The sequence below is a fragment of the Paralichthys olivaceus genome, chromosome 15, assembly GCF_024713975.1.
Source record: "Paralichthys olivaceus isolate ysfri-2021 chromosome 15, ASM2471397v2, whole genome shotgun sequence".
Classification (NCBI taxonomy): domain Eukaryota; kingdom Metazoa; phylum Chordata; class Actinopteri; order Pleuronectiformes; family Paralichthyidae; genus Paralichthys; species Paralichthys olivaceus.
In genome coordinates, this window is record NC_091107.1 from 7,122,884 (window position 1) to 7,145,046 (window position 22,163).

Sequence of the window (22,163 nt, forward strand, 5' to 3'; positions counted from 1 at the left end):
AATTATTTGCATTATAACCATTCAAAGATGTTGGATGTATTAATCTATTTTTTAATCATTACTGTCTTTGTAGATTAGTTTTAGTTGTGTACAATTAACTCTTGAATAGTCTGTTGTTATGGCGATGAAGATATGATCAGTTTCTAATTTTTGTACTTTACGGCATTTTCATTTAGGTCTGAGATGTTGACCCTGAAAGTGAATTCTTGGAAGCAGAAGTTGATAAAACAACCTCATCACAAGAACTTTGTAGTTTCTGCCCTGAAATATTTTTTGTAATTAAATTACATTTAATCTTCGAATGAAGTTCATGTGACCAAAGCTACTAAACAGTCCTTGTGAGGAGATTATGTTTTCAAGGTTACCAATTCAATTTCAACCAAATCATATTAATCTATTTTTTCCGTGCAGGATTTAATTTAACAATATGCACCCATTTATTTTATTCATTGACTCCTGTGCGTGTGTATCTGCAGCCTGTGTTTTCCTGTGTGGTTCAGGTCTGGAAGAGGGAAACAGGCTGAGCTGTGGCCAGTCATCTGTTCCTCTACTATCTGATGTTCTCTGCACGTTTCATAATCAATGGACAGAAAGACCCGAGGGACTGACGCTCGTGTGTCCTTCGCTGTTAAAGGTCAGTTTTGTTCTTCAAAGTAAATAACTTAATTTCTGTGTCCTTTTCATGAAAGTGCCGCCCAGTCACACAAGACCTCAGTGTAATGAAACTGTATAATGAGTCATAAAAAAATCATAAAACCTTCCTCTCTCCACTGAAGCAGTGAATGCCTCTGTTATCTCACAGGATTGTTAAACAACGGGGTTTTCCACATGGCTTTTTTTAAGCTTTGCAGAGCAGAGTCAGTCCAGGAAAACAAGTCTGTCTTTTCACTTTGGTCACGACTGTCCTTGCCAAGCCAGACGAGAGCCGGGGTCCAGCCAGAGTTTGTGATGAGTCCTGCCACAGGACGTCTGTCATGAAAGCTCTTTTATCTGTCCCCCTGTCCACACTGAGGTCAATCACAGAGGTTACAGCGTCTACTGGCTGAATGACCCCCCCCCCCCCCCCCATGTCAGAACTAATTCACATAAAAAAATGAAGTTGAATTCTGTTACAGCATCATTCCTGCAGTCTGCATTCAATTCTGCATGTTTCTCTGTTTTCCAAACACATAATCCTCGTTGACATATTCATTGTGCGCTAATGGAAACCGCTTCCTCTGCAGAATATCGACTGTAGCTGCAGACCTTGAGCTAAAACCTTTTTTGACAGAGCTGAGAAAAAAGGTGGACGGTCATATTTTAATCGTGAATCATTGTGGATAACGTGCAAACCTCTGCAGAGACCCCTGTCTGGCTGTAAGAGATACACAACTGAAATCCTCAGAGTACAATACACAGCACATCCGTGGAGGCTCTTTAACCTTGTTTCAGCAGCAGCTGGTCGGCAGCCAAACCATAGAAAGGCGGAAGCAGCTGCCCAGTCCTGTTCTCCTCAGCTCTTAAGTAACACATATTCCTGACCCGTGCTCCTATTGAGCCTGTGAGAATGACAACTCACTTGTTTGCTTCATCTATTAACACCAGTTGGAAAGAATTGACAACCTAAAGGTCCAGTGTGAAGATTAAGGTGAAAGAGATCTACCAGTATTGGCAGAAATCAAATATTAAAATAATCCTAGGGATGTTTTCACTGGTGTGTAATGATCTAAATGGTTTGAATTGTTGTTTTCTTTATTTTAAATACTTTATTTTTACATCAGGAGCAGGTCCTCTCTATGGAGGCCACCATGTTTTATACAGTGGCCCAGACTGGACAAACTAAACTTTTTATGACAACTGAAGGTTTCCACAGCTCAGGGAGGATGAGGTGAGGGGTGTTCAGCTGCAACTTCACCACTAGATGTCACTAAATTCTCCACACTAAACCTTTGAATGCACAGGTCTTACAGTCATTAAAAGAACCAGAAGGATTTGGTTTGAATCTAACTTATGTGATTAGTAGGAAACTGCATCAACATTGTGAGACACGATGTAAACTGTATTGTGTGAAAGTGTTAATCTAAAGATGAACCTTTAGATGAGCTGTTTTATTCTGCTGATTGTCTTTTGATTTTGTTGCCACAGGTTTGTTCGCTGTGGCTGCTCTCCCTCTGCTCCGTGAGACCATAAACTATATATTAAAATATATTTCCTCCTGAAAATGAGGCCAAAATATCCTGTATTCAGCCACGGCCATCTTGCACTTCTGACGTCATTTGAAACCAGAAGTCACAACGATGCACACATTTGACCAATCATGACTTTCCACCCTGTTTGTATACCATCATGTACTTTTTAGTTCCAGATGATTTGGTTTTACATTAGGAGACCTGTCATCATCTTAATGTACAGTGAGACTAAAAAACATTGTTTTGGTCATCTGAGGATTTCGATGATATTGTCTTTTTTACCTCTAATATTATTTAATCTCTTGAATAAAGATGAGTGAAGGCAGAAGCCGCTTGTGTTTCTCAGACCTTCTGCGTCTTTGATGACTCTTCAAATTAACTCATATTGACTTGCCTGTGGAACAGTGGCCCACTTACCCACTTCTTCAAACCTCTCGCTCGCCGTAAGGCCTTTTGTGCCAAATCCATGACGCAGCTCAACTTGAATTTGCCAAACTCTGCCGTTGCTTCCTCGTGCCTGAATGAACGTGCACTTAAACCAGTGGCAAGATAAAATTCTTTTTTACTAGCCAGCCAAACCTTATACTGTACATACATATTTAATATGAAGATGGGGGGGTATGGTTTCCTCTTTTGTTCCAGTATTGCTGCTGTCATTTCTTTAAAAGCCTCATTAAGTCAAAGCAATATCCTGTTAGTGATCTTCTTGTCTGAGAGCCAGACGGCCTCGTGTCGCAGGGTTGTGCTCGTCATTATAAGCTTCTTTGCAGGGAAATACTCGACTCTGAATGAATTTTCATTCTTTGCTTTGACAGTGACAGTGGAAATTCTGTTGCACCCACAATGCCATAAACAATTTACTGTTTGTATTTTGGTTTGCGGCTATCATGACTTCACCGACATTCAAAGCCAGACAGTGTGAGCCGATGGCTCCACTGTCTCCCAGTCTGCTCTGTTCCCACCTCAGGGAAACAGGGTCCAGTTTATTCCAAACACACTCTGCATGAGCCTCTGAGCACTGTCCATGTTGTCTCCCACAATAGTTTATTCTTTTCAGGTCATCTTGAATATGTTTTGTCCTCCTTCTTTCTGCATCACTTACTGAATAAACACATGTAACATTGGAGGACGAATGCAGACTGAGAAAGTTACAGATGCAATTTCATTCTTCTCCTGGCATCTGCACAAGCCTTGATGTTTTAATCACGTTCATGCGAGTGGAAATGTCAGCTGGGCCGTCAAGTTGTTGCACTCGAACAGAACCACAGGAGTTGCGACAGTGACATTCAGTGAGGAATGTGTGGATTAGAGCTGCTTATCTTTTTTTTTTTTACTCAGCTCAAGCCTCCCTGAAGAAAATCTCTCTCAAAGCCACCTTTTCAGAATTTAGTGCCTGCAAGGATTCAAACTCACGGCTTCCTCTAAGAATTCTGCGTGGCTCAGCCGCACAGGAGATAAGAGAAAATATTGACGTCTGCAAGTCAAACCTCATTTGACATTTGAACCAAAGGGGAAATTGTGGTATATATGAATTCCCTTCCTGGTAACATATATATGAGATATGTTCAATGTGTTTAAATGCCATGGAGTAATTTAAAATATTGACTTCAAACAATGAAAATAACTCAGGCTTCATTATTCTGACACACAAACACACACACACACACAGATTTGTAAAGCTATGAATGTGGACATCTTAAAGCAAAACCTTATCCCTACCCTTAATCATAACCAGGATCTCAGAGATGACATCTGCCTCATTCGGACATTGGAGTCCATGAGGTCCTCAGATGCTTCTGGAAAAGGTCCCTAAGAGGTAAGTAAAATGAGTACACACACTCCCACACACTTAGCACTTCACTGGGATCTCAACGACATCATATTTCTGATCCACACGATCTCCCTAAGCCGTTCTCCTCCTCAGTTAATTCAAATATATCCCCATGCTGAACTCCCATTATTCTTACCACCTTTAATCAGTCTGAAGAATTATGAGGGGCTTTTAATCAGTAAGAAAGAAGGTGAGGCACAAAGTGTTGTAGTCAGTATTATTTTAAAACAAATATCTCCCTGTATACCAGACAAATGACTCTCGTTGTTCCTACAGTCAGCAGTTATGAGCGGGATTTCAGAGGCACATGAGGTGCCCTTTATGGTATAGTATAATTTTCAGTTTTGAAGTCTTTCTATCTGGTTTATCCAGTGGTGAAACAAATAGATGCTGTGGCTTATTCCTCGTCTTATTTTCACTTTTGATTGAACTATCTCCAAGAAGTCTAGTCTAGATTTTGGAGGTGAAAAGAAAGTAAAGGCTCCTTCAATCTGACCCCATTCACACACTTGTGAAACATGCTGATTAATTACATACTTACATCCCTGTTTACAGACTGTGTTGACTCCAGTTTCCTCCTCTTTGGACTCAGCAGTCTCTCAGCTCCCAGAGACCCGCTGCCTGAAAGCTGCTCGTCTCCCCGGGCTGCTGACACGCTGCTGTCTCATTTGTGCTGGCGTATCTGTTAATCACCCCAGGGTGTCACTGCTGAAGGCCGCAGAAAACACTGGAGGAAGCCTTGTCTTTTTATCCCACTTTGAGTTAAAGTGTCTCAGCCCTCAAGAGAGAGCGCAGGTGTAGATGTCTTAATGTGGTGCTGAAAGGACAGCGACGAAGTGGACAGCTCCTTTCACACTTCATTTTGACTCAAGGTCACAAGACTAATGAATCTGCTTCATTTGGATAATAAAAAGATGAATACAATATTTTTTAAGGGGAAAAGTATGCATCCAAAAGAACAGGTAGATATGTGTGTGGGTATTTGCACAGATATGAAAGCCACAACAAATGACTTGGATTTCACAGTGTATTTAAACGCATGTGAAGATCATGTTTATCCAGATTGTCTGTGTCCGTATGAAAGTGTCACCTGCCCACATCTTCTGCAGGTTTTTGTGTTTTCAAAAACTCAAAATAAGACCAAAGACCACATGAATGAATCTGATGAACAAATTTTACTCATCTGGCACAAAACCAAATGCTTCTTTTTGCAACAGGCACCACAACGACTGCAGTGTCACCTCATCTCCAGCCTGACTGACTGCTCTGGTTACCTCACACAACACACACACACACACAGACAGACAGACAGACAGACACACACACACACACACACACACACACACACACACACACACACACACACTCAGACACACACACAGGCACACTCCAGTTCAGCTGTACTTTCACCGTCTCTCTCTGTTCCATACTTGCGCAGGGGGCTCCACCACCATGGCAGAGCGCAGGGTGAACCGAGACCGGGCAGAGGACGACCTGCTGCCGGTTTACTTTGCCCGGCCCGGCACTGCCGATCAGCTCCCCAGGCAGAAATACGGCGGCTTGTTTTGCAGCGTCGAGGGCGCGTTCGAGAGTAAAACCATCGACTTTGACGCGCTGAGCGTCGGACAGAGGAGCTCCCGCACCCCGAGGACCGTGAAACCAGAGACCGGCAAAGAGGAGATGAGGAGCCCGGCGAGGGACGACAGGAGCTGGACCGGTGCGGAGAGACGAGGAGGGAAAGAGTCCGCTAAGATCGAGATAAGAAGCAGCTGCGGTAAAGAAGTGTTGCAGAACCTTGAAGATGAGAAGGTGAGGAGGCTGAAAGTTGATGAAGTTGTGCGCACTGGCTGCAGACTGCTGCCGCTGCAACATGTGAAAATGACAGAGCTGCTGTCCACTGTGCGTGTGCATGAAAGTTTTATACTGTATCTCCTCTGTTAAACCTCCTGTAGGCTCCGTTTGCTGATGGTTAAATGCAGGATCAATATCAGTGATGTAAAATACAATGAAATGAGACTGTGATTAAAGGTGGGGGGTAATAAAGGCCTGTTTAGTTATGCCAATTTCCTCTGTCTCTGTGGACCACACCTTAATACAAATCCAAAATCTGGCACATAACCATATGACTCAACAGATAGTCAAGATAAATATATTCCAGATTCTTTAACATTATTGCAGACTAGATAGTATGGGCAATAAAACAATGTCAATGATTTTGGAAATCTAGTTTCCATCTAGCAATACAAGAAAAGTTTAATATACATTGATGCATTTCTTCTGCATTGTGCAAACACAGTGAGGAGGGATCGAGTCTGTAAAATGTTTATCAAGGGTTTGTCTTTCTCTGCTCATGAAGAAGAGTTTAAAACCACAACCCTTACTCAGAAAATCAAGTTTCAGACTTAAAAGAAACAATGTTGTGACATTTATTTCTGATAAGTATTGACATTGAATGATATAAAAAGTTTGTCCAGCCTGAGTATCATAGAACCTCAAACAATATGAAACAGGTATTCAAACAGCCGAGAGTGAAGTTAAAGTTTGTTTGAGAGATAAACTACACACGACTTCTAAAGTGAGTGAAATGAGACAGAAACAGTCAGCATACAGAAATATTTGTTTGGCTTGTATTATCTTGTTATCGAACCCTGGAAATCCTCAAACAAAAGAAAATGTCTGTCACCACTGCAGCTCTCTGCAGACGTTGGCTCTGTTTTTGTGAAACCACAGGATTTGCTGCAGAGTGAATGCAACACGTGTTGCCCACACATTCAACAACATGTTGACTCGCTATTTTTGCGTGACAACTGTTGATCCATTAATGCAGCAAGTTCAGATGAACAGTCAGCGGCACCATTTGAAGCCCAACAAATCTCTGTTAATTCCATCATCTCATTACGTCTTGTTCTCCTGCAGAGTTTAATGACATCTCAGCCACTAGAAAACAGCAGCGGGTAGATTTATTTGTCTTTTTGATGATTTGGGGGAATTTCAGTTAAACTTTTTAGTACATTTGGATGAAAACAAACTCCATTTAGTCAAAGAGTCCCAATAAACCATGACTTCAACCATTTTAAATACACTCCAGTTTTCAGTGCAGAGGGCCTGTTGTCTGTAGGTGTGGTCAGTGAGCTGCATGTTCTGTTGGTGTGTGTGTGTGTGTGTGTGTGTGTGTGTGTGGCACTGTGGAGAGACGTTCAATGAGAGGTCAAGCTTTAATGTTTCAGCACCATGGAGAGAGAGAGGGTTTAACTTTTTCAGCTCTATAGAATGAAGAGAGAGAGGGAAGTCATGAATCCATATAACTTTTCTAACTATGACAGAAAAACATGATCTAACCCCAAGATTTGCTTCTTCATTCTTGCTGCAGAGAATTTGGTTTTCAGTCCTTTCTTGTGTTACTTTTTATTTTTTTAAATGAGAAGCAAAGCAAGATTATTTGTATGGCACATTTCAGCAACAAGGTAATGTGCTTTCCATAGAATATAAAAGACCTCATGAGAAATTGAAAAAGCAACACAAGACAATATAAAGAGTTAAATACAGAATTAAAAATACATAAATAAGAAAGGAAATAAGAGTGGAGATAGCAGTGCAGTGTAAGAAAAGAGTGTAAGAATGAAAGAGTGATTTGAGGCCGTAAATTTCAAACGTGAGGGAAAAAGAGTTCAACATTCTGAAACGATCTGCTGTGATACAAAACGTCACATTACAGTTAAATAGAATCTATCGAAGTGTAATTGTCTGCTCATACCCCTGACGTCAGCTCAGCTCTCAGATCATCAGCAGCCGTGATTGTGTTTGTTGCTCGTACCTCTCATTGGTTTGTAGCTCTTTGGAGGAGATGATCACTGAAAATCAGTTTTTCTTTACTTGAGATTTGACCCATGTAGGTCTACTTAAAATAAGGAAACAGCCTGCTCACTACTAAAAGTTCTCATTCTTTGAATTTCTTTGAAAGGCAACATCTTGTGAGTGCATATTTATCTTGAGAAAAGCCAGTTTCGGGAGCACTGGTGATTTCGGCAGCAAGAATGAGACATGTGAAGTACAACGGTAATATGTTCTTGTCTAAAATGTCTTTGTGCTGCATTGTCCCTATGATGCGAGTCCTATTTATTCTTTTTACTTGAATTATTCTTGAAACGAGTCTAATGCGTAGTGTCGGTAAAACAAAATTTATCTGTTGATGTTTATGTGATGGCAGATCCCAGATTTGGGACACACACACGCACATGCATGCACACACACGCACACACACACACACACACATGCACACGCACACACACACACACACACATGCACACACACACACACACACACACACACACACACACACACACACACACACACACCAACACACACACGCACACACACACACACACACACAGTCACTGACCGTTATGTGTCTCTGTATCTGAATCCTTACATCATCAACTATATATTCAGGTTCTCTCCAATGAATAATACATCTGAACTGCAGCTTTCCTTCACTGTCACAGTCCATCATAGTCAAACATTATTATCTACCACTCAGTGTGAATGTACATGTCTTCAGTGTGGGGGCCTGTTTCCCTCCTGGTGGCCTGGTCCTGAACTGCAATAATGCACCTCCTTAGCTAAAAGGTGATTCAGCAGAAATCAACAGACACTGAGTTAGACTGTGTGTGTGTGTGTGTGTGTGTGTGTGTGTGTGTGTGTGTGTGTGTGTTTGTGTGTGTGTGTGTGTGTGTGTGTGTGTGTGTGTGTGTGTTGCTTTGTGTAGAAAGTGTGTGAGGACACTGGACTGACAACAAAGACAGAACTCGCATTCTCCTCTGACTTAAGTACATTCACTTAAGTCAAACTTCACATACAAAGTAATGACAAAAAACTGCCTGTTTGTAGTATTTCATATGGACAGTGTGTTATTTAATAATAATAATATAATTGTTAATATTATTAGTAGAAGTATTAGTAGTAGTGGTGGTGGTGGTGGTAGCAGTATAATCAGATAGACTGTTGCATAGAGGGGTGTCAAAAAAAATTGTTTACCACAGAACAACAAAGAGAGTTGTTGAGTTGCATTATGGGAAATGTAGGATCCAGTGTTCTGTAACACCTCCTCATACCAGAGCTCATCTCTGACTATCTTCTTTTGTATTAGAAATAAAGTCCTCAGCTGCTGATGTACCCGTTTAATTCAACACACATTTGTCCCAAGAGCCAAATCTAATTCTTGTTTAGTTTTCACCCAGAGGAATTCAAAAACAGTGACAGTGAGGCTGCACTCACCGATGCCTTCCTAAACTCTGTGTCATCCTTTCAGTAAGAAGTGATCACACATTAGCAGGAGAATTAAACGTGATCATTCGGGGCCACTGAGGTTCAAAGTCTGCTGGTACAGGTCTGATGATCTGACAGAGTCTTTTTCTGCATCCTTGATCTGTCTGCCCCTTGTCTGTCGGTCAGTGTCAGCTGGTTAATGTGATCTGCAGAGGAAGCATGCAAACTTCTTGTTGACACATTCTCCATGGCCTGGGAATGCTGAGGTAATGCCTTGCTGCCTCACGGCCATGAAAGGACATGTCAGCAGGAGGAAAACAACCAGTGGCTCTCTGTTTATCTGTTTATGCACTTTATCTCCTCCCAATATATACAAATGGTACATGCACGGGCACACCCTCAGTCACGTGCCTGCTCTCACATGCACATCATTGGGAGTGCATTAGTGCTGAGGGGGGGAGTGTTGGAGGAAATGGCCGGTGGGGGGAGGGGGGTCGTCCACTTTAGGTTCAAACAATAGAGACACATGGCTGGGTGGGGACATGCACAGAGAGGGTGTGTGTGTGTGTGTGTGTGTGTGTGTGTGTGTATGTTGGGGGGTAGACATGTGGGGTGTGTAATGTGGTGGACAGCCTCTGTGACAGCTGCTCCACCATTTTGCCGCCCCCCCTCTGTAGAAAAACAAAAAGCAGTTGTAAATCTCTACGACGATTATAGCCTATAATGATAATAATAAAGATAATAATTATAATAATAATATATTTTGTCAAACTTTAGTTTGACAGGTGAAGTTCGACACTTTACTTTCTTGAATATAACTGTTTATTCTCTTATTATTATAAACCAACACAATGAACAGTCGCATTTGAAGCAGCGTATTTTTTATTTAACTTAAAGTAACGTTTGAGATACAACATCTATTTTTACCTGAGAGTCCTTGTCGAGCAGTTATGTTAAAAAATGTTCAAATGTAAATACAAGCAGGAACAAATATAACACACACACACACACTCACACACACACACACACACACACACACACACACACACATTTTACATCTGGTCTTCTGTGATCTCTTTAGTGACAGAGCACAGACACCATGTGGTTGGATGTTTAAACCAGCTAGTTCAGGTTAGTTGGATTAATTAGTTAATGAGGGAGGAGCGACCTGTGATTGGTCCGACTCAGTAATTACTAATGTGAGTGATAAAGAATAAAATGCTGCAGGCTGCACCACTGCGCCCTCCAGCGGAGATCTCGGCACACTGCTTCTCTTGCAGTGGAGCGTATTGAGGGAGGGGCCGGCTGAGCGAAGCAGAGACGCTCCTGAACCTCTGAGACACTTTACATCGCACTGACGGAGGGGCCACCATTCCCTGAAGCTCCCATCCAGGCGAGGGCCGCTGCAGCATCCACACAGAGGGAATATCCGTTTTCTAAGCGCTTGATCTGTGAAGGTGGAACCGCATCAAGAAAAATGTCTTATCAAGGAAAAAAGAACATCCCGAAGATCACAGTGAGTATAAAGAGTTATTTATCTGCGGTGGGAACTTTGATGCTGTTGCAAATAAAATAAAATAAATCACTGCGCTTCTCTGCGCCATGGATCAGGAACACGCGCTGCGCCAGACGTGTGCGTTTTCCTCTCCATTGTCAGACTTGGCCGCAGGAAGTCGATGGAAAAATGCTGCACAATGAAATGGCACGAGCGGCTGCCATAGAGACAGCCAGTCAGGGAGACGAGGCGTTTTCTTAAAGGTGTCCTGCATCTTCTTTGTTGAGCGGATCCATGCGCGCAGAGGAGCCGGCTCGCCCTAAAAACCATAATTGAAACGTCCCTGCAGAGACATAATGCTGCTCACTGATCAGTTTTTACATGTGCTTTGATAACATGTGCTTATTACATGTAATGGATGGGATTCATAGAAGATTAATTACACTTGTTTTCACGTTTTAGCCATTTTGACAAGAATGTGCCCAGGCCTTTTTCTCTGTGGAGACGAATCTGGGCCTAATTGAAGTGTGTCTCATTTTCACTGATCTTTCCCTGATTCACAATCCTTTTTTCAGAACATGCCTTATCCTAAATATGTCATAACCTGGTTGCATTGTCCTGTTGCCCCAATTAGCTGGAAAATAATTGAGCAAAAGTAAAACAATTTGTAATTCTTGTGCATCGGCTCATTCGTTCCACATAGCATCTTATTTCTTTTAAGGTTAAGAATAAATCTGTCCCCCTGCAGACCTCAGACACTGGCCTCTGTTCATGTTGCAGGCTGGTGCAGAGGAGAGTGAGGAGGAGAAGAGAGGAGGAGGTGGTGGTGGGTAGTGGGGGTACACGCCCATTTGTCATGAGCTGTGAGGAGCCGGCCTTGTAATGAGGCCGCTCCTGCAGGAGAAAGAATCAGACTCCCTTCACAGCATCCAGGATGGAGGTGGAACCGATGCTGCATGGCCGTCGGTGGTGACACAGCCCGCAGAGCTACACAGTCAGCCAGTTGGGTGTTGGTGTGTGTTACAACTGCAGAGAAACCTCACCCACTCCCTCTCATTTTCTGTGTGTGAGTCCAAAACACCTTCCGTCTAGTTTTCATTGTTGCGGCTCAGGGCTGCAGTCAGGGGTGTGATGCCCAGCTGGGGGAGACACAGCCTTTGTCTCCTCCTCTCAGCTGATATTACACCAAGGGGGAGATTAAGGTGGAGACTGGGCCTGCTGTATTCTATAGCTCTATTTTTTGAACCATTTCTTGGTCTTGAAGTGGGACTCGTCTCTAGCATATGCGCAGGTGAGCCAGAATTTTCCAAGTCATTAGAGGGACGGAATTTATTTTTCAGTATTGGCTCATTCTGTCACACTAGTTCAATCTTTCTTCTGATCAATTTAACTTATCATGATTTCATTCCTGGTTGATGTGGTGACCCCTGTGGTTACTGGTGGTAAAAGCAGGTGCTGGACACATAATTCTGCTCAAAGTCATACCCATATCCACCACCGGGGGAAGCGACCACACCTCAAGCAGCTATTTAGAAACAAATTGTGAAATCCAAATGAAATTCATCATGTTTTATTTTACTGACAAAGACAAATAACAAAGTGTTTTCATGGTTGAATTACAGCCACACCAGCCGCCATCGCACCAGACTGTGCCAGTGACGATGAGAACTCTAAAGAAACAATAACACAATGAGTGTTCCCGAGACATTTTTGGCTAGAAGTAGTATACACATGGGAACTGATGATTTAACTTTAAGAATGAGTGTAGTTTTTCCTTATCTTCAACATGAAAGAGTAAAAACCAACAATAATTGGATCTTTCTAGCCAAACACCACAATGATTGTGGTATCTGCTCAAAGGGCTGTTTCTTTAATGTAGTAACAAATGGTTAGTGTTATTCCCACAACCACAAATAGCACAGACAGTTTGACCCCAGCAGGCTTCAGTCACAAGAGTTTAGATATTTAAGGAAGTCGACTAAATCGTCTAAAATCTTGTCTGCGAAACCAGAAACTGATGCAGCTCAGCTATTGAGCGCCACTGTTATCCAAACATTATGAAAAGCACTTAAACTGAGCCACATCCACTGTTCTGCTTTACTCCTGAGTAAATTTAGTTAAAAACTACAAGTACTATAAGTACATGCTTGTGACTCCTTTGTAAAGTTGTGTGTCTTTACTAGGGTTCATTGGGTTCAGGGTCTTTGTGCTACATCAGGGGAGGTTTTGAGAGACACACCAGTAGCATTGTTGATTTTAGGCTGTTTCTGAAATCCACTCATTCACTAACTCCTACTTCACAACATAATGACCTCTATGTACAGGACTATATACTGAGCTCATCTACAAAAGATACCCAATGCTTTGTTTTTTTGATCAGAATAAGAAGGAGTAGAATCACCAAGAAGGAAGAAGATTTACTGTTCTATCTCTCCTCTCGCTTCTCCGCCTCGAGCACAATGCATGATGGTTTATATTGCTCGACTAGTGACCATCGGTTGTGCACTACTTTTCAGGATGCATTGTGGGAAACAATGATTCCAGTAAAGAGTGTTTAAAAAAATGTCACTCAACATTCAGACAGCGCTGCAAAACAAATTCACTAAGAAGCAAATTCATTTCGTAGTGGACGATGTAGTGAGTGGACCTATTAGAAATGTGTGACAGACATACTGTAGTTATTGTAATGTCTGTAACACTGGCCACAGTGATCAGACCACATGAAAATCTTCTGCTCACGTCTCAAAGGTCCAAACCCTGGGTCTGAAAGGTTTGTAGCTTGCTCTGTCGGAGGAAGCTGCAGTACTTTCTCATTCACTTTCAATAAAATGACCTGGAACACCCTGCAGTCCCACACACACACACACACAGAGGGACCATAGCCCTCTCCCCCTCCCACACTATCCCTCTGTATTTCCATGTCTGTCCACTCCATTCCAGCTGTTTCCTTACGTCTGCTCTCAGCCAGAGTGTCTCTGTCACATTTCTAGGTGTGGCTCTTCCCTTCCTTCATACACCCTCTCACAGCGGCCTCACTGTTGCTTCAGGCTGGCACATGTCATTGGTAATCCCCTCCAGCTGGAACCATCATCTGTGGGCATGAACTGGGGCCTGCAGACGGTGGCTCTGCCCGGGGAATCGACACCAGACCTTGCCTGTGCCATACAGGCTGCAGCAAAGTGGGCTGGAGTGCAAACAAAATACCCCGTGGCTACCCAGATGTTGTCGTGCGACTCACCATGACAACCGATATACAGTTGCCATGTCAGGAAAATACAAGCCGTGTTTGGTTTGTCGTGTGGGGCTGTGATTCGACACATGTTCAGAGTCTGTCACACAGGCACGTCTTGACTGAAGGAGCCGCCTGTGTAATTCAACCTGTCTGGCCCAATCAGATCCAGATCCAGTCTGGGGTTTTTCTCTCTTTCTGTCATCGCCATGGTTACGTGGTTACACTACTCCCGCCTATCACAAGATCAACATTCCAGTCGAGCAAGTTTTCTCTAAGACCTTGGCGGGAAGGAGCCTCTGCAATTAATTTAGATTGATAAGTCCCATTGTTTTCACTTCTCCAGAATGTGCAGAAAAAAAAAAGATCCTGTGCAGTTTTGGGTAAAGAGTAAATATTTTTGCTCGCTAGGCAACAGGGCTGAAGCAGAGGCACTGGTGATGACTTTCCTCTTCCAGTGGTCCCGGCCTGCCTGCGTCCTCGCCGCTCTCTCCGCCCACGCAACCCTGCCTGTCGCAGCCGGACGAATGTCCTCGCAGACCCTTAAGACCTTTTCCTGCGTAGCTGTGGAGTTTTTCCAGGACCATTCCTACATATAAAGCACCGAGGATGAGTGGTTATTGTGCATTTCCATCCCGGTTTATAAGCTCCTCTTCTCCCCTCCTGTCTAGTGGAAGGTGGAAAAAAAGTTCTCAGTAGCAGGGTGGTACATGAACAACATCCTGTCGTCTATTTTTGATTCCTGCTGTGCTGGCTTGTGTAACAGAAAGTGAGTTTCCTTTGCAGTGTGAAGTGTTCTATTTTTGGTGCTTTGTGATGTCAAGATATTTTCATCACGTGAACTTTGCTTGACTTTGTTTCCGGACGTTTCAGATATTAGCCAGCTGAGCACTTGGAGGATGATGTTTTCGTCTATTATAAATAACTCTTTCTTATTACTTTCTCCAGTGACTTCAAACCTTGAGAGTCAGAAAGCAGCTTGAATCACACAGTTGACCAAACCTTCCACATTTAGATTTTTGCGTACTGGCATAAACCTTTTTGTAAGGATTTGTTGTAAGGTTTGTATGACGTTAGCAGTAATCCTCCTCCGACTGTCCTAATTTGTCGTGGAAGAAATCCTGTGCTCAGTGACTTTCCGTAGAAAAACACCAAATCCTCTTCTGTTTACTCAGCTCCAAAACACTGAGATTAGGTCACAGTCCCACACGCACACTGTCATCAAGTATGGAAGTGAAGGTTTAGTGATTGTGAAAGCCAAAGATATATCTTTGCATGTAAAGGTTCAGGGATCAGAAAGGCTATTTAAAAATATTTGTTATATATTTTATTACTCTGCAGCTGTTAACATCGTTACAACGTTTTTCAGTTGTTGTTCAGCACAGTTTGTTTGTAGGTAGGATACTAAGCTCCCATATCAAGAATTTCCTCCCTCAATATCTGTTGCTCAGTGAAAAGATGTTTTGAGAAAACACGGGTGGTTACATGTACATGAAAATAAAACCCAGCTGTGACACTAAGACAATGCATTCAGCTCATCTTTTATGATGCATGCATAGAAATGTCCACAAACACAAAGAGGTTTATTTATCTGGTGTGACAAAGGCTAGCATGAGTGCTAAACACAGAATACACAGTGTTTCTGGTCCTTCTTTTTGATGTGAATGCAGCATAATGCATATTGACTCCTATGGTTTTACCCCGCGCCTGTGCAGTTCATTATAATTGAGATGTTTTTCCCTCTTTAAAACACTGTCTGGTGCAACAGTGACATGACTGACAAACGAGGGCATTGGTCAGTGACCTTGGAAGGTCAGAGCAAATCTGGATCAACATCACCGATGCCTTGTGTAAATGTTTTAATCCAGTTAACCTGTCAGTGCAGTCAGGAGCTGAAAACGCAGCTCAATAAGAATTTATTACGCTGCGTTTACTCTCATTTCTCATCAAGACCCAATCGTATCATGAGTTGCACGTCGTGAATAAGTAGACTCTCATATCGAACGTACCCAAATCCACCATCTTGAAGCGGTTGCGGTCGTACGCTATCAACTCAGACGGGGACTCCACCACCACAGCCTCTGAATACCATAAAATCTTCCTCGCCAAAACCGGGGTTGCAACAACAAAAAATCAAAACACCACGATGATTGTGGTATCTGGTCAAAGTGTTGTCTCATTCATGTCGTAACAAATGGTGAGTGTTATTCTTAAAACCACATAATAGCACAGACGGTTTAACTCCAGCGATGTCATGGTTACACGGTTGCTGTAGTTTTGTTACTTAGGGGAGAAGACTGTGAAAAGTTAATGACTTCCTGTTGGAGAGGTTACATGGAGCACGATAGCCTCATTTACAGTGAAATAAAAATGCAAAATAATGCAGAAATTATGAGAAATCATATCTGGAAATGAAACGACAGAATCCTGTGGCAAATTTACTACATAACTGCGGCGACAGTGGGAAACAGCTGTCTCTTACTATGTTTTCTATGAAACACTGAAGTTTAATATGTTGCTGTTTGTGGTCGATTGACCTAAATGTCTTTGAACGGGACAGTTCGAGGCTTTCAGTGAAAACCCCTGCGTAAATGCTGTCTGCGTTTAGATTCATTAACTGTGATCAAGAGGCTTTAATGAAAAATCTCCTGTCTCAGATTATGTGTCGATAGTTTGCCAAACAGCACCATCACGTAGATTTAATTTAGATGTGGTGTGACAGGTTGGGTTCGGTTGTTGCGTCATTATTTAAGGTGTTGACAGCTTCTCAACATGTAGTTTTCCACTGGATGTGAAAAAAGTGAGGACTAATGTAAAATGAAGTCAAGCAGTTATAGTAAGTTCATTGTGTATTTCACTGGCAGATGCATTAACGCAGGAATCAGGCAGTTGCTGGGTTGTAATGGAAATGGAAAGCTATATTGATTGTCCAATGACTGCAGTCTCTTGCTGTCATAGGCCAGTCGAGAGAGTGGGCAGTGTGTTTGTGAGTGTGTGTGTGTGAGTGTGTGAGTGTGTGTGTGTGTCTGAAGCACTTCTGTAAGGCACCCATGCGTGAGGGCACACCCCTCACTGCAGTATCATAATTCAGACAAAAACTCATCTGTAGTTTTTTTAAGGGTGTGCACTGCGGAATTAAGATTCAACTATTTGATTAAATGAATACACTTGATAATGTTCCAGTGACACAAGCAGTTTGCTGTGACGTATTTCTCACTGTTTTTAACTAGACTGAAAGCTGCAAGTTTATTTATTTGTCAGTTGAGCTTCACTGATTTTAAAAAGTTAATCAGCAGCTATTTCCATAATCAATAATCAAATCATAATCAAACTGAGGACAAGCTCTTAGAGGCATAGACAACAGTGAATGTATTTTAATTTATGAATTAGAAATCAATCTGATATCAAATGTTGTAATTGTATAGTTTATTAATTGATAAATGGAATAATCATCACTTCACAATTGTGTCATCACTATACAATTCTGCTGAGCATTGTCATTCCTGTTAGTTTGTGCGTTTTAAGCTGCTGACTTTGATGATATCTGAAGTGTTTCTCATCTACGTCAGGCTAAAAATAATATTCTACACATCAAGTTTCCATGAGAGAGGTGAAGGTATCAGCATGCACTCCCTGTTCTCTCCTCCCTGTGAACGTCTGAGCTAATGAGCGACAGTTTTAGGGCAGTGTGCTCCGTGTGCTCTCTGCAGTGATGACCTATGCTGGTGCTATGTTTCCAGCACTGATGACTGTGTGTTGTAATGTGCTGCTTCAGGGTGTGGTTGCCTGGGCCCTGTTTCACACCACTCCATCACCGACACACACACAGACGCAGGAACACGTGTATTATGAGCTCAGCAGATATGAAGCTCGTTTCACTCGAGCTACAGACAAAACTGTATTATGCTCGTTGCTTTTTTTCTCTGACATGTGAAGGAGGGGCTGCAGTTCATTGCAGTGATGAAATAATGGGTCCGCAGCCAAGAAATCTCCTCACACATGTGCTTAAGGGAGAATAGAGAAGTCTGTCTTCTCAGTAGGAATCCATTTTATTGTTTTTCACAATAACTAGTTGGTCTTAAATTACGTTGCATGGTCGTTCATAGCAAACTGTTGTTGACAAGCTAACTGATTATTTTCACAATAGATTCATTGTGTTGTAATCTCATATTAGAGTGGCAGCGGTTACAGTCAATCAGATTAAATTTAACCAGCAGATATTTTGTTGATCAGATAATCATCATTTCCTAAACAAAGACACCGAACATCTTCTGCTTTTCTCTACGTCACAGTGTACGAAATTACAACGAGCACCTACAGACATATATATACATATTTAATAATAATTAGAGTAGATCTAGAAAATAATGATCGTGATGATTGATTGCTAATGAAAATAATAATTAATTGACTTCCTTCAGTCAGACCTGGCATAGTAAAACTAAGAATTCAGTCTTCCCATTTAAGCTGATACGAACATCAGTTATATTCTTCTGCTTGATAAATGACTGAACTTATATAGAAAATGGCTGCGTAATTAAATTTGTGGGGAAAAGAGTGAACTCCCAACGGATCAGAGCAGCAACAAGGATCCCGCTGGGAGAACTAATCCACATGTGATTAACACATACATGAAAACGACTGTACAGTGAGGGGGGGTGGTGTAAGGAGCAGAAGCAGCGTGCAGCACGTTCATGATTGTATCAGACATGTCAGATTGTAATGGCTGCACCATAAACCTGCATATTACTGGGACTACAAGTAGCAGTTCTATTAAATAAGTAGTTGTCATGTCATGAATTGGTGGACATGTCTTCAGTTAGCTCATAAAACCCAAATAAAATCAGTCTACAATCAAATAAGACGAAATAAAAACACAAAATATTCTATTGTGATTAAAATACCCGAATTATCATTTCTGACCATTGGATTAATTGAGAAATCCTTTCAGCCCTGATAAGGTGTAAACTGTTAACTCACAGACGACTCAACCTACCCGCTGCACAAGCACCCATGTACAAACCATCATCCCCCCTCCGCCCATGTTGTCCTCCGCCCTGTTCAGCCAGTTGAAACCTCGAGCAGCCGTCCAGTAAGTCAGCAAAACCAGACCTGGTCTCCCTTCCTCTCTCTCTCTCTGCAGTCGCCATGACAACAGAGTGAATCCGCGGCACAGCAGCAGCAGCAGCAGCAGATTTGGTGTCTGACTGTGATGTCATGGCAACGCCCAGATCACACCACACTACGAAATTTAGGGTTTTCAGACATGACTGTACTCTAGTTACATTGTGTGTGTGTGTGTGTGTGTGTGTGTGTGTGTGTGTGTGTGTGTGTGTGTGTGTGTGTGTGTGTGTGTGCATCTCATTCAGGGATTTTTAATTTCTAATGCAGATTTTTATAATATCCTGCTTCATAGAGTGATCAATAATCCATAGTGGCAAATGTCCCCAGGATGAATAGATTTTACTGAGAAAATAACATCCACAGATTCTGTTGCACAACGAAAATCTGCAAAACAAAATCTGGATAAAGGTTGTTTGGATGTTAATCTGTGATCAGTCATAAAAATCAGCTTCAGTTGTGTGTCCTGCATCATCAGCTTCACATACGTTATCACCATGAGTGGTCCAGGTCATTAACAGTCTCCCTATGAATATCAGCTCCTGCTATAAAGATGGAATATAGTGATTTATTATAACTTAATGCGTCTTGTTTTCTGTGGCTCCAGTGAGAGATTTAATCTGTTGTATCTGAGCGGAAAATAATCCCCAACATATTATGGAATAATGCTTTTTATCTGGATCACCATAGAGACATGAGTTGTTTATGTAAAGCATGCCTTCATGTGATCAGACTGGAACATAATAATCAGTATTTTTCACCACTTATTATCATTTGAAGGTAGCTGCCACGATGCCGGCCGCAACGATGACGATGAAAACAAGCATCGTTTTGAGCCCCAGTGATCTAACTCATTACATCTTTTATTATTTATTGTATCGTGTCTGATTTTAATGAGCAAACTGAGAATACACACAGAGAAAACAAGTAACAGAGTCGCCTTGATGCAAGAAGAACTTCAGTGTCTTTATCTGAATTCTTGTTCAGGACGCACAAACAGGACCAGACTGACATTTCAAAGGAACTGCAATGAAAGTCAAGTCTAATTTAAAATGGCCCCACTATGCCACAACAATCATATCAGTAATACAAATCTGAACTAGAAAAGTCTACACAGAGATGGTTCTCTATGTGATTAAGAAGCAGCAAACCCATGACACTGCACATTTTCTTTATGGAACTATTAAGGCTGTGCGAGATTTATATTATTTGTTTGGCTGACTTGATCGATATTATACCCACCAATATATGTGTTGAAAATTGGCAGAAAGATGTCATTATCAAACCTTTATGACAAATGCACATCTTTTCTGCATTTTTTATTCCGAAAAATATAATTTTCAAATCTGCAATATGTCTCATTTTTATCGGCCCTCCAATAAATCGATCAGGCACAACAGTGGGCATGGGTGTGAAGAAAACATGGATGCAAACATGGGTTTCTTGCAGCTGGAATCAATCCACTTGGCCACACGAGACCACAGGGAGAGACGGGCGCTACTCTGTGTGGTCCTGTCCACAGCTCAACTGTGTGTGGTGTGTCTACATGCGACAAGGGCGACAAACATGCCCTGTCTCTTCCCAGCTATGGATGATTGAATGAATGAAACATTGTCCATCTCCTGTGTGTGGAAAAGAAAGGATAATGTCTAACTACAGAGAAATAGTGAAGCATTGTTCAAATCCAAATATAGAACCGGAACGATCTGGCAGATATTCCTCCTGGGAGACGATGCCAGACAAAACTGGGTCTTTGTTGGAAGAAATTGAAGAAATCGATTGAACATTTTCCTCTTCTGTCTCCTCCTCCCCTCCCCCCCTCTTTCTCTCGGCAGAGCGACAGGCTTCTGATCAAAGGCGGGAGGATCGTGAACGATGACCAGTCCTTCCATGCCGATATCTACATGGAGGATGGCCTCATTAAGTAAGTCCTCCACTGCCCTCATTTCTACTCTGCTCTATCCCCATTTGTTCTCTTTCCTCAGCTCAGACAAATCATCCATTTACTGTCTTTTAGTCAAGTTGTTTCTCATATGTTCCAACTCCATCATATTAAACAGCATCGTTCTTATGAGAATACAGATGGCTGCTGCAGCTATTAGAGAAATATAATTCTTCTTGACATGTACAATATGTTGCAGCTTGTTTAATCCATCTAATGGATTGTCCAGATGAGTTTGTGTAAATGTCAGGGGGAAATTCAACTTTCTTATTGTCAGATTTTATTTCCGTTTTAACATGCAATCACTGTTTAGGAGGTTTGGGACATGTGTGATATCATCAGCGACAAGGGGCACGAGCTTCCCCCTGCTTTGTCAGTGTAACACACATAATCTCATCTGTGACAGAAAGTAAATGCAGAGAGTAGTTTTCCTGGAAATATCTGGTTCTGAAATACATAGATTGTATAAAAAGATGGATGAAATGTCTCCACTTCCTCCCATTATCCAGAAATCAGATCATAAATAATACACTGCTGCCTTGCACATTTGTAGCCAGAGTCTGTGCAGTAGCTTTCAGATAAATATCAGAGGTTGCAGGTTAAGTCTCATTTTGACCGATAGTCTCGAATCCACGAGGGTCGTGAGGTGGCTGGAGCCAATCCCTGCTCTTATTGGATGAATGACAGACAGGTCACCAGTCCTCACTGGGCTGACAACAACATTCACCTCAGATTCACATCTACAGGAGTCTCCAGTTAACCTAACTTGCATCTTTGGACTGAAACCAGAATACCCATAGAAATGGAGCGCACATTGAAACTCTGAACCGAGACACAGTGTCCACTGTCCCACCATGTACCAACAACACAGTGGTAGTTATAGTTATAGTCAATAGTGATAACAGCCACACTGGACCCAAATTCTGTCTCTGCCAGAAGAGGCCGATTCCCTCTCTCCTGAATCAGTCTGTCCTCACCCCCTTTCTCCCTGCCCTCCCCCCGTACTGTTCCCACTCGATTCTCCAATTATAAACCCTTTGTCCCAGCTGCCCCTCAGCCGGGCAGCTCAGAGAGAGGCGCCCACTGAAAGTCTGGTGTTGCATAATAAACAC

At 42.2% G+C, this 22,163-nt stretch overlaps 1 protein-coding gene across 3 annotated transcripts in view; it reads left to right on the forward strand.

Annotated features, from left to right (window-relative positions):
- Positions 1–5,436: 5,436 nt before the first annotated feature.
- The window catches only part of dpysl3 (dihydropyrimidinase like 3), a 35,724-nt gene continuing 18,997 nt past the window's right edge, over positions 5,437–22,163 (forward strand). For 2 of the 3 annotated variants that reach the window (XM_069539683.1, XM_069539684.1), the window contains exons 1-2: positions 5,437–5,808; positions 20,945–21,033. In XM_069539683.1, coding sequence (XP_069395784.1) covers positions 5,452–5,808; positions 20,945–21,033 — 446 coding nt within the window. In that variant the 5' untranslated portion in view covers positions 5,437–5,451. Of the gene's footprint in view, positions 5,809–10,563; positions 10,781–20,944; positions 21,034–22,163 lie in introns of those variants that run through there. The other variant, XM_020097291.2, reaches the window with a different exon arrangement.